This window comes from Apteryx mantelli, chromosome 3, assembly GCF_036417845.1.
Source record: "Apteryx mantelli isolate bAptMan1 chromosome 3, bAptMan1.hap1, whole genome shotgun sequence".
NCBI lineage: Eukaryota > Metazoa > Chordata > Aves > Apterygiformes > Apterygidae > Apteryx > Apteryx mantelli.
Window position 1 is genome coordinate 39,228,394 of NC_089980.1, and position 17,308 is coordinate 39,245,701.

Here is a 17,308-nt window from a genome sequence, read left to right on the forward strand (position 1 = left end):
GCAGTGAGCTCTGTACTACTTAAACCCAACTCTTATTAAGACTTACTCCTGCCATAAAACCAACATGGAGCAGAGAAGAGAAAACAGTTTAAATGAATGGCTTCACCTATCATCTTTATGTATCAGAGGCTCTGATATTCAACCTAATGAAGTTACAGACAGCTAGAGAAGGCTTCTGTCACTAGCATGTACAAGATTTTACTATGCATTTTTTTCAGAGAAGTCTGATCCTGTAAGCATTTCCTTAAAGTCTCAGGATTGTTCTACTTCTGTTGACTATGCCCCAGAAGCTTCAGCCAATGGGAAAACAAAATAGAAAACAAATCCTAAGAGAGGAGACTCTGACAAGCGCATCCTCACAAGGACATCCTTAAATTGAAATGTTATTGAAGTAGCACATTTTGGAAACAAAGAGTGCTAAGACTCTTAAATTGCTTTTATAACCAGTACACTGAGAAAAGACGGCCAGAAGTGTTTTTATTATGTACAAGTATAGAACAACAAAAATGTTTTTGACACATTTGAGCAAAGTTTCTTAAACCCCAAGGTATATCCAAGTGTGTTAAAGAATGATAACTGATCAAGCAACAATAAAACAGGAAAACAGAACTCCTAATAATGTAGCTCAAATAAATTAAAGCAGAATATTTCTGAACCATCAATAGTATTAACAGATGCTCTTTTTCAGTCTACTTTTGAAATGATGTCATCACCAACTAAACTTAAAAAGATCATTTTTTTCTACAACTAGGTACCCTCTTTAGATTCTCTTCCAGAAAACAAGCAAACTGAATGACTGCTTTTTGTGTGGGAGCAATAGGTGTGTCTGCTGGAGCAGTACTGGCCAAAGATTGTTTGAGAGAGCAAATCTTGAACACACAGAACAGATAAGAGATTTGTCTGACAGTCCACTGGAATTTCATTTACTCTGTACACAAAATAAGAAGGTTGCTTGGAGGTAATCCAATAAACCATTCCAGCAATTATTAATAGAAAGGATTCAAGAAATGTGGAAAAACTGTTAGATTAAAAAAAAAAAAGTGAGATTGAAGGTTTCAAAATTCATTCATTTTCAACATTCTCATTAAATGCCTGAATCTTTAGAACCTTGCTGACAATACTTAACATTTAAAATGAAGCAAGACTCAACCATAAAAAAAATCCTCTCATAAAACACGAATAAGATCCAATGTTATCCTTAATCGAGGAATATCAATATTAACCACTTTAACTTCCACTCTTTCTCCAGGGCCTAACCCAAGACTTCTTCTCTTCTTCACTTTAGAAAGTTTTGCTTCTGTTATGTTTCGCACTGGAATCAAACCTGCTTTTCCCACACCAATATCAACAAAGACTCCAAATGGTGTTGCATTTTCAACTTTTCCGGTCAGAACAGTACCAACGCTTAGGTCTTCAAAACAGACTATGCTTCTCTTGAAGTCAGGTTTATCAAAATCTGTTACAAGAAACAAGAAACAAAAATAAGACACTAGAGAAAAAAACTTGCATTTTTTTTCTGAGGGTTGTTTCTAGTTGATTGTTTCTAATTAATAAGTCATTTCAAGGTAGCTCTCAGGCCCCACATACTGCTTCATTAGATTTTTATATAAAGACCCATCTATGGTAAAGAACTGATTTCTTCTATTTTATTAGCCACTTCAAAAGATTATGGCTAATGGAATAATAAGCACAGTGAACTGTGTGGTAGGAGAGTATCACAGGAGATCAGAAGCATATATTAGCTAGTGGCTGTGAAAGATTTCTTAAATATTCTTGGAGCTAGTGACAAAAGATGGGATGTTAGAGGTAACTCTTACTTGAGCTGCATAAATCATACTATAATTCTATTTCAGATCACAAATTTGTATCCAGGAAGGTAAACACTCAATCTCACCACATATTAAACAACAGAAAAGTCAATGATGCACTACTGTTCTTATACCACCATAACTCAGGCTTGTTGTTCATCTGCATCATGACAACACATAATCAACTGCTTCTTTGCACTGACAACATCAAAAGTCACACTTGTGATTTTAAGCAGGTATCCTAATGTATACAAATTCAGATGGTACAGTTAAGGTTTTTCAAACTCTCTTGTTACTTACTTTCCGCTTTCTGCTCCTGCACAACACCCTTCCACCCCCAAGCCATCTCAACAACTTCCCTTTCAAACTTTTCCTGTTGCTGTTTTATCTTTTCCACGATCCACTAGGAATGAGATTTTCTACACTTCCCCCTCACCAAAGGGCAGCGCCAAACCAGGATTCTAAAATTTTCCTATATTTGCCTCTAAGAAATAAAAGAGGGGAACAAGCTTTTAGCTAAAATGCACTGGAAATCAATGAGAATCTTTGTGACTTCACCAGGCTTTGGATCAGACTCCAAGAGAATACACAAGCTGGCAATGGCAGCAGTAGACTTTGAATGACATCAAAGTTTCCACTGAAGGAATGTACCTAATTGCTTGAGTCCAAAACAGTTAATCCTTTTGTAACATTATACTATGCAGTGGCACTTCAATGAAGAAAGCAACTAAACAGCCGTTCAGGGCAATGACCACAACAAGATTTGGAGGAATGATGGGAATCCTTTTAATGTTTGCAAATCTGTTTTTTCCATCCTGGCAGATTCATCACAGTTACCTGAGTAGCTGTTCAACTTCAGTGTTAGAAAGACCATTTCTTATAAGTAATGCCTTGTAAGGCTGGAAAAAAGGATTTTAAAATAATGTATTAAAAATATTCTATTCTCTCCCTTTTCCCAAACAGTTCTTTGTGTTTGCCTTGCACTAAACTCATTCAGGAAAAATAAGCAACAACATAGAATTTCAATTAAGCTTAAGAGGATGCATAGGAAAGCTAAACAAATTACACTAAGTAATATATAGTATGATATTGCTACCTTACTCTTTTACTCTTTCTTTTTACTCTTACACTGTTGTTGGGAACAAGAGTGGAACTGAATCTTAAACCAAGATTATTTTTTAAACCAGTGTAGAGTGCAAACTGCTCAGTCTGCCTGAGCCCTGTTAAACATTACCCATTCCTTCACTGACAGTTACTAGCGGAGTTGCAAAGATAGTGAATTACAGCTATACAAGGCCACTAGGAGAACACCTACTACGACTGAGACTTGCCACCAATCAGTGAATATCTCCTACCTTGGGCTTGAAATTCCAAAGTTGGAACACAGTTTTCATCTGACAAAGGAAACTAGGCTAGTCCTTACCATTTCTGAGTTACTATGCTATGACAAGCAGAGTTCCAGTCAGAGATTCTGTCTACAGTAATATTGAATGAACTAGAGCAGCAGAATCTGGATATTTCCACTGAAGATTCCCTTATGCATTTATGTTTATATCTTTATATCTTAATAATCTATCCTACTGTAATTTAGATGCGAGACCACCAGAATAAATGAACTCTCATAAAATACACATTTTCAAGATCACCGGTGGAAAATATTTAGAAAATTTGCAAGGAAGCTACTAATCAGTCCAAAAAATGTGGAACAGAAATGTTATTTTTCTTAAAGCATATGTTTACTATTTATTATTTCAAGCCTGTATCTTTGCTGTCTACCTTTATCTCTGGCTGTTGTAAGAGAATCCAGCTGTAAGTTTCATTAAACAACAGCATCTCCAGATGTTTTACTTCATTGCCTACCTCATCTTTGCTCCCCCCACCTCAAACTGTTCAGCACTATTGCAAAGTTCTAACCAAAGGTGGGTCACGACCATGTGCTCCAATTACACTTTTCTGCAGGAACTACTGCAATAAACGAGCAGAATCACACACTACTGCTCAATAGACTTTTATTACTACCGTTTCAGCTTGGTCTCAGCATTCCCCCCATGATGGAGAGCCAACACAGATTTAATCAGTATAGAGTCAACATATTGAAACTATTTCATTTGTTAACAGCCATACAACTCCCCTTCCTATGGCTGAAAAGGCCATGATTTAAGACAGGATTCACACTCCTTAATTACTGAGCTGGAAAGAAACATCTGACTATGATATACCCTTTACCCTGTCTGAGAAAAGAATGGGAGTTACATGTCCACAAAAATCTACCACTGACTTCAGAAGAAGAAAACATGCTGTTTTAAAATTGGTATGTAAAACAATCAAACTGAGATTACAGCTTTCACAAGGGTTTACCTGTTCTGATGTCAAAGCCTTCGGGCTGAGTCAGACCATCAATGATTAGCTGCAATGTGTGCACTGTTGTATTTAGCCTTTTTGCTACTCCTTCCAGGCCTTCCTTTTGAATTACTGCATTTACTTTTTGCTGCATATCTGGCTTTCCTATGTCATTTGGGTTTCCTCCAATGAAAGATAAAAACCTGAGAAGGTCAAACAAAGATATGGTGAGAGATTTGTAACATCCTTTGGTGGTAACTGGACATTCACTACATTCAGGGTTTTAAATTACTTTTGCATCGATGCATGAGAAAACTTCTTTTAAAAAATCTGAACAGTGAACAAACCGCTTCTTAAGTGCATACCCTCTCAACTCCTCACTGATCCGAAACAAACATGGAAACTTTGAGCCTATCTGCATATGCTTATCTCCTGGAATAGGTTACAAAACTGTAAGCAAGATTTCAAAATGGGAATCACTTCTCAGACTGCTGATTTACCTCATACCAAAAACTAATCCAATCATGACCGAAAGATTTCTCTTATCATGAAAGTTCACTAGAAATAAGTGAAATTTCTATAATATTATCATTTTTAATGTCTCTCTAGTTCAAATGAAAATGAACAGCAATCTAGTAAAACTACAATGAACATTTAAAATATTAAATCAATACAAGGAACCTCTAACTAAAATTAAGAATAACAAAAACTTTACATAAAATACAGGCGTACCTCATTTTATTGCACTTTGCTTTATTGAGCTTTGCAGATATTGCATTTTTTTTGTTTGTTTGTTTGTTTTGTTTTTTAAACAAATTGAAGGTTTGTGGCCACCCTGCGTCGAGCAAGTCTATCGGCTTGCAGTCCAACAGCAGGTGCTCACTTCGTGTCTCTGTGTCACATTTTGGTAATTCTTGCAATATTTCAAACTTTTTCATTATTATTATATCTGTTATGGTGATCTGTGATCAGTGATCTTGGATGTAACTATTGTAATTGTTTTGGGGTGCCAAGAACCCACCCGTATAAGACGGCAAACTTAATCAATAAATGTTGCGTGTGTTCTGCCTGCTCCACCGACCAGCCGTTCCCCCGTCTCTCTCCCTCTCCTTGGGCCTCCCTATTCCCTGAGACACAACAGTATTGAAATTAGGCCAGTTAATACCCCTACAATGGCCTCTAAGTGTTCAAGCGAAAGGAAGAGTTGCACGTCTCTCACTTGAAATCAACAGCTAGAAGTGATTCAGCTTAGGGAGGAAGGCATGCCGAAAGCCGAGATAGGCCAAAAGCCAGGTCTCTTGCGCCAAGCAGGAGCCAAGTTGCAAATGCAAAGGAAAAGGTCTTGAAGGAAATTCAAAGTGCTACTCCAGTGAACACATGCATGATAAGAAAGCAAAACAGCCTTACTGCTGACAGGGAGAAAGTTTTAGTGGTCTGGATAGAAGATCAGACCAGCCACAACATTCCCTTAAGCCAAAGCCTCATCCAAAGCAAGGCCCTAACTCCCTTCAATTCTGGGAAGGCTGAGAGAGGGGAGGAAGCTGCAGAAGAAAAGTGTGAAGCTAGCAGACGTTGGTTCATGAGGTTTCAGGAAAGAAGCCGTCTCCATAACATCAAAGGGCAAGGTGAAGCAGCAAGTGCTGATGCAAAAGCTGCAGCAAGTTATCCAGAAGATCTAGCTAGGAGAACTGATGAAGGTGACTATGCTAAACAACAGATTTTCAAGGTAGACAAAACAGCCTTCTGTTGGAAGAAGATGCCACCTAGGACTTTCATAGCTAGAGAGGAGAAGTCAACGCCTGGCTTCAAAGCTTCAAAGGACAGGCTGACTCTCTTGTTCGGGGCTAATGCAGCTGGTGACTTGAAGTTGAAGTCAATGCTCATTTACCATTCTGAAAATCCTAGGGCCCTTAAGAATTGTGCTCAATCTACTCTGCCTGTGCTCTATAAATGGAACAACAAAGCCTGGATGACAGCACATCTATTTACAACATGGTTTACTGAATATTTTAAGCCTGCTGTTGAGACCTACTGCTCAAAAAAAAGATTCCTTTCAAGATATTACTGCTCATTGACAAGGCACCTGGTCACCCAAGAACTCTGATGGAGATGTACAATGAGATTAATGCTGTTTTCATGCCTGCTAACACAACATCCATTCTGCAGCCCATGGATCAAGGAGTCATTTCAACCTTTAAGTCTCACTATTTAAGAAATACATTTCGTAAGGCTAGAGCTGCCATAGATAGCGATTCCTCTGATGGATCCGGGCAAAGTAAATTGAAAACCTTCTGGAAAGGATTCGCCATTCTAGATGCCATTAAGAACATTTGTGATTCATGGGAGGAGGTCAAAATATCAACACTCACAGGAGTCTGGAAGAAGTTGATTCCAGCCCTCATGGAGGACTTTGAGGGCTTCAAGACTTCAGTGGAGGAAGTAACTGCAGATGTGGTGGAAGTAGCAAGAGAACTAGAATGGGAAGTGGAGCCTGAAGATGGGACTGAATTGCTGCAATCTCCTGATAAACCTTTAACGGATGAGGAGTTGCTTCTTAGGGACGAGCAAAGAAAGTGGTTTCTTGAGATGAAATCTACTCCTGGTGAAGATGCTGTGAACATTGTTGAAATGACAACAAAGAATTTAGAATATTACATACACTGAGTTGATAAAGCAGCAGCAGGGTTGGAGAGGATTGACTCCAATTTTGAAAGAAGTTCTCTTGTGGGTAAAATGCTATCAAACAGCATCGCATGCTACAGAGAAATCCTTCGTGAAAGGAAGAGTCAATCAATGGGGCAAACTTCACTGCTGTCTTATTTTAAGAAATTGCCACAGCCGCCCCAACCATCAGCAACCACCACCCTGGTCAGTCAGCAGCCATCAACACTGAGGCAAGACCCTCCATCAGCAAAAAGATTATGACTGGCTGAAGGCTCAGATGATGGTTAGCATTTTTTTTTAGCAATAAAGTATTTTTTAATTGAGGTATGTACCTTGTTTTTTTTTAGACATAATGCTATTGCACACTTAATAGACTACAGTACAGTGTAAACATAACTTTTATATGCACTAGGAAACAAAAAAATTTGTGTGACTCTCTTTGTTGAGATATTCGCTTTATTGCAGTGGTCTGGAACCAAACCCGCAATATCTCCAAAGTATGCCTGTACTTCTCCCATCTATGAACTTCATGATCAACAGCAATTACTTTTTCAGAAACTGAAAAATTATCAAGCAAAAGTAGTCATGCGACACAAATGCCCTTATTGTTCCCTATTGTTATATGCATATGCACATTGAGGAATGAGACAAATTTGGACTGACATCTAAAAGGCTGAAAATAAATACCTTAAAATTAAAAATATATACATCTTGCCCTGATAGCTCTTAAAAAAAATCCCACAAAACAAAAAACCCAATAAAAATAACCTTACTGACATTCCAGTTCAACAACGTTGGCACATATGCTGGGGCAAGCACAGAGAAACAGCAACAAAAATTCATATGCAGACCCTGCTCCTTAAGCAATGATGCCTTAGACAGTTTATTTATCATTGAAGAAGTGTTCTTGTTTTGGCGCAAGACTTCAAAATGCAAAACAAGTTGTCCTTAATGCAAACAGACTATGAAATTGAATTACTTTCTCTCTCCTAAGGAGTTTGAATATTCCTTTCAAATTCCTAATAGAATCTCTCCATTCTGTCCTTATGCTACCTCATAGCACCTGACAGGTGTAACCTACCACCCACAGGAGACATGTAGATCAGCAGGTTCATGCCCTGCACTTGGGAGTGGTGGGAAACATTCCAGCTCCATAAGAAAGCAAGCCTCCCGGTACTCTCAGCCTCCGTTCCCCTCAAAAATACACACCCTGCTTTAATCGAAACCTGCAGCTAGTGTTTCTTTTGACAGGAAACAGTATCTTTTTTACCCAAGAAACCCAACTGACAGTGTGATAGGTGGTAACTCATAAAATGTTACATGCATTGAAATTTAAAATTAATTTTTTCTTTCAGAAAACAAAATAGAAGGAACAAAATACAAGCAATATCCTGACTTTCAGTAAATCACAAAGCTCATCTCTGAGCACAGGGGCACATCTTCATTCCAGACTGCCCACTGATATCACCAAGAGGAAGATACCAGTCTAAAACTGGCTGTCAGTACTTCCAGTTTGGTACTGACTAAAGGTGCAACCATGGTGATTTAAGAGTACTGTTAGCTGAAATACATACAGTTGCATTTAAGAGTCATAGATATTTTCTCACTAGTTTTCTTAATTTATATGGATATTTCATGTGGAAGCATGTGAAGAAAAAACAAAAAACTCACACAAGAATTCAGTGGGTGACTGCTTTAATTGACCAGATTTCAACTTTTAATGTTCCTAATTTTTAAAGTAATTTGAGGTTGTTAGAAAACAAAGTAAATATCAAAACAAATGCAAAATTGTTCAATATTAAACACAACCCTTTATTTCCAGTATACTATGCAAACACTACTACTACGCAAGTATTTTGTATAATAACAGCCAATATACAAAAACATCAGACCTTCTATGACAGTATCTTCCGTCTACTGCAGAAAACCATTAAAAGTGGTTGTAACGATGATACTGAAAATGTGTGTAAGTCCAGGCAAAATATTCTTCACAAAGCTACTAAGAAAGAGCTGCTGACTGTTGGTGTTGAGAGATGGACAGTGCCACAGCAGCGCAGCAGTGACAGGCAGCAGCTGTCCACGCTTTGACTGACATGCCAGATGTAACACGACAAGCCCTACTAGCCTCATGACTCAACCTTCTAAATAATATATGCTTTACTGAGCACTCCTATAAACAAGTTTGCTGACATTCACATACTTGGCTCTATTTTACTTCAAATGGAAATTCAGCTCGAGTACCTCCAAGTCACATTTTTTCACCCTTAGAATCTCACAGAAGCAAGCTCACATTGGAAATCGGCAATGGGGTGAGTTTCACTGTTAATAAGTGCAACTGCGTGGAGCGTTCACAGATGTATAAAACTTACGCACAGAACTTTTAGATGTGTGGCTAATGCAATCAGAATGCACTGCAGTATGTGCAGGCTGCTGGAAAGAAAACTAGCGAGCAACAGGATGTAAACCAGGTGCCTGATCCCTCAATAACTATTCATAAAAGTTATTCCCTCCCCTGCCACCCCCCCCCTCAAGGAAATCCCAATGAAAGTATTTAGCTGGTATTAAAAAGAATCCCTCGTGTAAGCAAAATGGTAGGTTTGGGCTCCGCATTGTCAATTATAATTGTTTCAGTAACTTAACCTGGTTACTGCTCAGAATAAAAATTTGGTTCCAACTGAAGAAAGTGCTTAAACATGTGCCCAGTTTTAAGTACATATGAAGTCCCACTGTCTTCAATACATTTATTCATGTTCTGAAAGTTTGGCAATTATTTAAGAATATTTCACAATTATGGGCTATAATAGAGACAGAACAATGTTTAAAAAGGCCCAACATGCACAAACACATACACAAGAAATACCCATAACAGAAACAACACAGTTCTTCGCAAAGTCTCTTCTCTTTAGGTTTTGGTAAAAAAACCTATGTATTAAAATATTTTCAGATAAAAGCAATTTGTTAGTGACTACAAATGTAATTTAAAAAAGATACTGTTTAATCTAGTTCTATTTTTCATGTATCATTTTTTCACTGAAATGAGCATGGTTTGAGGGCACTTAGAATAAAAATCGATATAAAGTACAAATCTCTGACTGAAGAGTGGTGCATTATATTGATCATCTCTATTTTTAAATGTCATTGCTAAGAACAAAGTTAAATGTTTCCTTATTAAAAGAAACCAACCCTACAACTTCCTTCAAGAGTTACTTCAAGGTCGGGGGGGAAAAAAAGATATAGGTCAGTAGTGAGTATGACTGCGATATGGCTACAAAAAAAAAAAAAAAGTTTCCCCTAGTCTCCTTATTTTGGTCTTAGTTATGTTAAACTCTTTCAATACAAGTCTTCGAAAATATCTAACCAAGTTTGTAAACGACAGTTCCAGCTGCATGAATATAGGAACATAAGCAATCTGTAAAAATGCAAGTCCTCCAAATATTTTCCCTGGCTACACATATGGACTAAGTAACATGTTGCAGTAGTTCAAGTGCTATGTTTATCTACTCAAAAGACAAAACCTAGGAAGTGAAAGATGAGATTTTTTTTCAGAAGTGAGGTCATTATTGTAAGATATACTATTCTTATTTCCTCAAATACTGATGGTTTGTGTGAATGGTGAACTTTGTGTAAGGAACAGCAACTCGCCAGTACCTTAGGAAAGTATTACAGACCAGGATGAGATTTAGCTGGTTTAGAGATTTAGAGTTTCAGGGTTTCGAGATTTAGATGTTACTCAAAGGCTTTTACAACAACCTTTGTTTTAAAAGCAATCTTTGCAGTGTTACAAGACCTGCAGAGAATGGTCATGGCTAAATCACTGATGTTTTTTATTTAATACATAATTTCATCCATCTTACCCAGATAAAGAAAGAAAAGTAGCATAAATGTAACAAATAAGCACATCATGTTCACTTAACACACACATCTGCACAAAATTATAGTACGGCCATTGCAATGCCTAAAAGATAATGTAAATTTCAGTGGAATGCAAGAACAGTCAGAAAAGAGTAAAATATTACCAAGGGACGCTTTCAGTAAAATTTTAAGAAGCTATTTTAACCCCCCCAAAAAGCTTCTTATAATATGCAGGAGTTCTAAAGCTTTGCAAGGGTTTTAGTCACAGTCGTTCTGTTTTATGTAATCATTTCCAGCAACACAACTTAAGAGCTGGGAGTACTGGGTTCATTACATTAAAGCAACATGATATGCCATTACGTCTTGTCACAGTGCACACATGAATTAATGGTAATGCAACATAATCACTCTGAAAACAAAACAACTTTGCATTAGCATGTGCTTTGTTAAGTAAAATGTACATACGTGACAGTAACAAACTGCTAAATTATGCAGACATTTATGTTTTAGTCATGTTTTGAAATGCAAAAGCATTATTGGTATAATGCAGATGTTGACTGTTCTCACGCTGTTTTCACTAGTCATATAAATCTTCAGTATTTCAGCTACTAATGGGGACTATGTATCAAATAATATTTGTGCATTACTCTATGTAATTAGTTGCTGGATACAAAAAGTTAAAGTTTCAAATATATTTAAAACTGCTTATGTGTTTGGCCAGATATAGGTATTAACCAATATGTGTTTTTCTCAGAGGCATAACTTATTAAAATCATAGATTATCTGAATGTATGCAGAAGACTACAGAGCACTCAGATAATTTACAATATTTTTGAAAGTACACATGTGAGAAACAATCAGTTTGACTGAGAAAAGAAATTCAGACATCAATACACTGCAGTGTGGCCACTTTGCTACCATAGTGTTAGGCAGGTTGTCATTAACCATTTTCACAACTACCAATATATCATATAACTGAAGCATAACCCTGAGATACAATGCAGTGAATCATGAATAGTTATCCAGAAATAATCAGTACTACAGCTAAATGAGATCATTCAATAAAAGAAGCTTCATAATTTTTTTCTTCAAAATTATTTTTTAATCCAACTGGTAGGAAATCATTTAGGTTTTCAAAACCTCAACCAAAAAAAAAAAGAAAGAAAAGAAAAACACCACTTAATTTTATGGGTCTAGTATTTACAGTGTAAATGGAGGATAAATTTGTTGTAATTTAAAAGTTCTCATAATCATTCTTGTCAACTGTGTGTTGCACATAATATAAATATTTTAAAATATCTTTTATCAAATGGCTATTATCATTTAAAGCCTTTTCTGCTCTTTTAATTTGTTAAGAAGATATTTTTCAAAAGTAAATGCTCTAAAAATCCAGCTATTAAGTTGAGAATCAGGCAGGTGAACGAACTGGTGTTCCAGAGTGATGAATATCAACTATTATTTATTGGGCTTAATGGTCTTAATTCTGTAAATGTTCTCCTTAATTAGGTAGCAAAGGGTTACCTTTGCTACTAGAAATAGACATAGCATTCATTAATTTACTGAGCTTAACTTTAACTTTTTCAGGCCTTTTTAAAAGAAACTAATACTTTACTAGGACACAAAAGGAATTATTTTGCACATTAAACAGCTTGAATACACACACAGTCCACATTAGCTAGGTAACTACAGTCTTGCTGAAGTGGACAAAAGGTTTTTCTGATGAAGTTGTAGTGAATTAAATAAAAGATATCCTATCACAGTAAAAATTCCCATCCTCTGTAAAATATACATGTTTAGAGTGTATAGAACACAAAGCTTTTTCACTTGCTCAAACACCTTATCGCATAACTGATTTATTCCTTTGCCAATTTCTATTCTCCTTATGGATCACCTCAGTTACTGGGTGACAGAACAGGGACCTGGACAGAAGGTCCCCACACCAGCCAAGCAGAGAGCTGGCAAGGCAGTCAAAGGAAAAGCGTACAGTTGTGTACAGGACAGATGAGGAAGCCCCTTTTCTTTTGTAGTTCCCTCTTTAATCAATAGCTTTCCTTCTCCATTTCCCTGAGTGTCAGTATTTGCCTTCAAAGCTAGCAAGTGCAGTTACTTGCTGCAGGTTTACAGCACAGCAGCTGAGATACTACCCATCAGCTGCTAAATCCACCCATTTACCAGAATGGCAGAAATAACAGAAACATCTGAAAAGTGGTCAATCCATATGCAATGAAATATAAAATTTTAACAACAGGATGCTGCATTTAACTCCAAAACTTTTAACTCCAAATATTTTTATGGTGAGTATAAACACGTGAACAAGTGCTTTGTTGAATCAAAGTCCTTTAGGGGCAGCAAGAAGCATTATCAATACACAGACCAAGCAGGAGGCATGAATCTTCACTACAAGTCACTCTGCTCAGTATGTCAAAAACATCTCTTAAGGCATTACCAACCACAGTTAGCACCATGATTCTTTACTAGGCAAGGCCCTACAACCATGCAATTAGCCAGGGGAGATTCCCACCTGCATTAAGCTAAATCACAACTTTAGATCTCTGTTCTAAACAGTGGTAAAAGATTTTTAAGAAGTCAGACTGATTGAAATACAACCTGCCTGCCAGATGCTGCAATTTGTGAGCATCAAATACACATGCTGATTGCGAATCTTTATCAAAGAGTACTTTTTATGAGACTTAAACAAAATCAGCAAAGGTTGAGATTCCATCATATGAAACTAACTACACTCAGCAGACTGATGCAACACAGAAAAACGTTGCCTTTTCTTTCCAGCATTTTGGTTTATAAGCATAACCTGGTTGTAACTTCTGGAGGTTTCCTAAACGTTTCCTTGGTTTTCCTAGCAGCTCTTTTACAATGTGTACCAAGAAACTGGATATGCTCTACATGTTGTATTAATTGTATGTATAAGATTCTGCCACTATAAACTGGTTTTCACATACAGACTCTTCATAAACTTAAAACACAGTCCTGTTTTGCAGGAAAATATGCTGTCTACAAAGTACTTAAAAATTTTTTTTTCCTTCGGTGTCTAAGAAATTATGATTCACACTATTTAGAGGTATTCCTAGGCTTGATCACTACACATCACAAAACCAAGCTTTGATAATGCAGAAACCATGAACAGAAATGTTTTGGTCATCTGCACAACGTGTTAAGACACCAGTAAGATGCTTTCCAATTATTTTACAGAAATTGTACAGATTTTAAGTTAAGATGACTAAATGCCATAAATCAATCATACCAGCACCATTTGTACCACCATAGTAAAGATTACATCAATGTTTCCATTATAAAAAAAACTTATTTTTCAGGAGGTTTCTAATTCATCCATAAAAATTGGCTCCAGCCTAAAGCTTGGCAACCAAAGTCGCCACTTGGGAGCAATTCTTTTAACCTTTTTTTTTTTAAAACTGCTTGGCCTCTTGAGCTACAACATAGTTCAGAAAAACAAAATTTGTGGTTTCAAGTTTTGGTGGACTTCTATCCCTCAAAAACATTGTTTTAAAAACTGATAATTTTGTATGTCATAAATCTGTAATGTGGACTACTGCTTTTGGGTAATTTGGGTGGAAGCAGTGGATAAAAATTACTGGTTTATTTTGTTTAAAAATAAATGCAATTTCCCATGAAAACTTTTAATTCAATAAAATTTTCATGAAAGAATTTTTCTCATGGAAAGATATGGTAGACATGGCATAAGGAAGTCTTTATGGTTTGTTCATGCAGCATTTATTCCAGCCATTTTGACTGCTATGGTAAGAGATATGTAATACTGTACTTTGATGTCTTTAACTAAATCTGTCCATCTTATTCATGATAATAATTCTGCCCTTTGGTAGCACAGATCCACCCTTGAGTGTGACATGGCCCCTGACAAAATTCTGTGAAAACAGAAAGTCCCTTTGAAAGCAACAAATAAAGAGTGTTACTTGGAAATGTATTAAGTACTGATTCTAACGGTCTCAGTGGTTCTTGTGTGCATTTGATTTAAAATATAAAAACTATCGATTAGCTAGATTTTAAACCATAGCAGAGTTAAAGCTTAATACTGACATCTTAAAAAGCCCCTCAAATGGTGGCTGAGTTCAGTAAGATCCTCAAATCAGCAACATGAACACAGTTTGACCTACAGGCTCTTAGAAACTTTTCCATGAACTTAGGCTCAGCAACAGGGAATTACAAGCCCAGTTCCATCCACTGCCCAAAGTTAACAAAACTCTTCATCAGGCCTAAAATGCTTTGGATCATATCTTACATGCAGTCTGTATTCCTGGTATAATTTTTTCTTAATTCAAATTTATGCAGCAAATTGGTTTGGAGGACAATTTCCCTAAGTTCTGAGAAGCTTAACAACTTATACACTTCTTCCGAAAGGTCAGTTTAAACATATAATCGTTACTAAACTATAGCATTAGTTGCTTCGGGGGAAGATATCTGGTTTATATTTAGCCTTTATGTCATCGGTGTCCATTTTTAATACTACACCTCTTGGCTTTTGTAAGGTTGCTGCAAAGCTGTGTTTTTTTTTTTCTTCAAATAACTATTTACAGTTAAAAAGCTTTAGGGTTATTTCCCTCCTTCCGCACACCATTATGTGTCATCTATCAACTCCATGTTAATATAATCTATACTGCAAAAGTTATCACCTTCATGTTTAATGAACTTTCAAAGGAAATCAGCTTTCATTGCAAGAAAAACACTATTGAACATAGAGGGAGTACATTCATAGAAAGCACTTTTTGATATTATTTTTACATCAAAATACGGATACCGATAAATATAAATGTATTGATACCATCTAAGAGGTAAGACAACAGAGAACAAGCCCAAAGCAAAAAGATAAGACTGATTCAGTTAGTTACAACAGACAAGGATGCTATGCTTACTACTTAAGGTGTTTCGCTAATAAACACTGCTATGTTTTCATATCTGTTTTGATCTTAACTGACATTCTTTTGAATAAGGAAACTACATGATACACTACCTACAAATTCCATTTGGATCTAAAAATTTCAGCTGAAGATTCTGGCTAAGTGGCCAAAATGCTTGGTAAGAAGCATAAAGAACAGACAGTGCCTCAGCTGGAAGCTTACTTCAAAGCAATTGCACTAGACAAAAGCGACACGGAACATAGCATCGGTCTGTTGCAATGCCACACTCCTCTAATGGCTTTGCTGCTCCCAGAGCCCAGTGAGTTTGGCACTGAGCACAGTCTGGGATTCTCCAAAGTAACTCTAAGTGATTGGTGATTCAATAGGGGGCAGCCTCCTCTCTGAATTACACAAAAGCCCAAGATTTAAACCACAATCTTTTGGTTGAGATGTAAAAAATTATGCTCATTAAAAATTCCAGGGCATTCATTTATTTATTTGCTTAATCGTGCTAATCCTGGATTGCCCACCAAATTCCAAATCAGGTAATTATATTCTGCTTTCTAAAATTGTCTCTGGAATTTCAAATGGATAGGGTAGTTCAGATATTCATATACAGTAATAATCCTACTTACCACTTCAGATATAAAGGTAACCTGTGCTGCTCCAGAATCACAGCATAATCCTCTATTTTCTGACCAACCTTCACAATATTATATACAGAAAAAATCCTATTGTATTATACCATTAACTGGCTACATTTCTCTGCTCAGTGAAGCAACCTTTTTGCATCACCTTCTAATTGAAGCTGGTAACATTGGAAACACTTTGATGGTTACATTATTGGTACACTAGAAAAGAAAAGTCAAACTGACTATTGACCAAATCCTGGCTACTTGATATTTAAATTGAATGAAATACAACATTGAATACTGACATTAATTTTGAATAACAGGTTTTTTTACATTATCTCACTATGAATTATCTAAAGCAGGGGTGACCAAGCTTCCTAACCCTATAAGTCACATACCAAACATAAGGTCATTAAGATCAAGATTTTTTCATAGCTACGTGTAGGGCAGAGAACTAATAACGACTACTGACGCATAAGAAGAAAGAAGAAAAAAGGCACCAGGAAAGGGAAAATGAGTTATCTACAGATTGCACAAAGAGTAGGGAATTGCACAGTGGCCCTAGAATTAGGGATGAAGAACAACGAAGGGACTGTGGCCCAGAGAGGATGGAAAAAAAAGTGCACTGCATGCCTAGCAGAGGGAAAGAATATGGACCTATGCATAGAAGGTTATATACGCAATAATCTCCGCTGGAGAGATAACAGAACGTGCATTGTTAGGAAGGTGTCCTAAAAATGAAAGGTACCAGAACAGTATTTTAGATAGGAAACACAAGTGCCATGAATTCAAAAAATTTAGCATATCTTTTTGAGGCTTAAAGATTCTGTTTGGTTATAAACATAAAGCACATATGTTTCTCTAGGAATAATGATCTCAGTGAGGACCATTAGAACCCCAAAGCACTGAACTACTGCTGAAATTAGCTCCAGCATGTTTTAAGAAAAGAGCCTGCTCACCACAAATCACTTAAAAAAAATAAATATGTGCTCGTTTATGGTAAGAGATAATGTTTTCTCTCAAAAGAACAGGCAGATTTCAATTTCAACCAGAGAGTGATGACAGAAGAAGATCACATCTTATACTACAGCTGCAGTACCCCCTAAACAGACACACACATGGG

The 17,308-nt window shown here is 36.7% G+C and overlaps 1 protein-coding gene across 5 annotated transcripts in view; it reads right to left on the reverse strand.

The window, feature by feature from the left end:
• Positions 1 to 460: 460 nt before the first annotated feature.
• The window catches only part of SRBD1 (S1 RNA binding domain 1), a 144,468-nt gene continuing 127,620 nt past the window's right edge, over positions 461 to 17,308 (reverse strand). For all 5 annotated transcript variants that reach the window (XM_067293159.1, XM_067293160.1, XM_067293157.1 and 2 more), the window contains 2 exons: positions 4,167 to 4,351; positions 461 to 1,456 (listed from right to left, as the gene is read on the reverse strand). In XM_067293159.1, the coding sequence (XP_067149260.1) occupies positions 1,167 to 1,456; positions 4,167 to 4,351 (475 nt within the window). In that variant the 3' untranslated portion in view covers positions 461 to 1,166. The remainder of the gene's footprint in view (positions 1,457 to 4,166; positions 4,352 to 17,308) is intronic.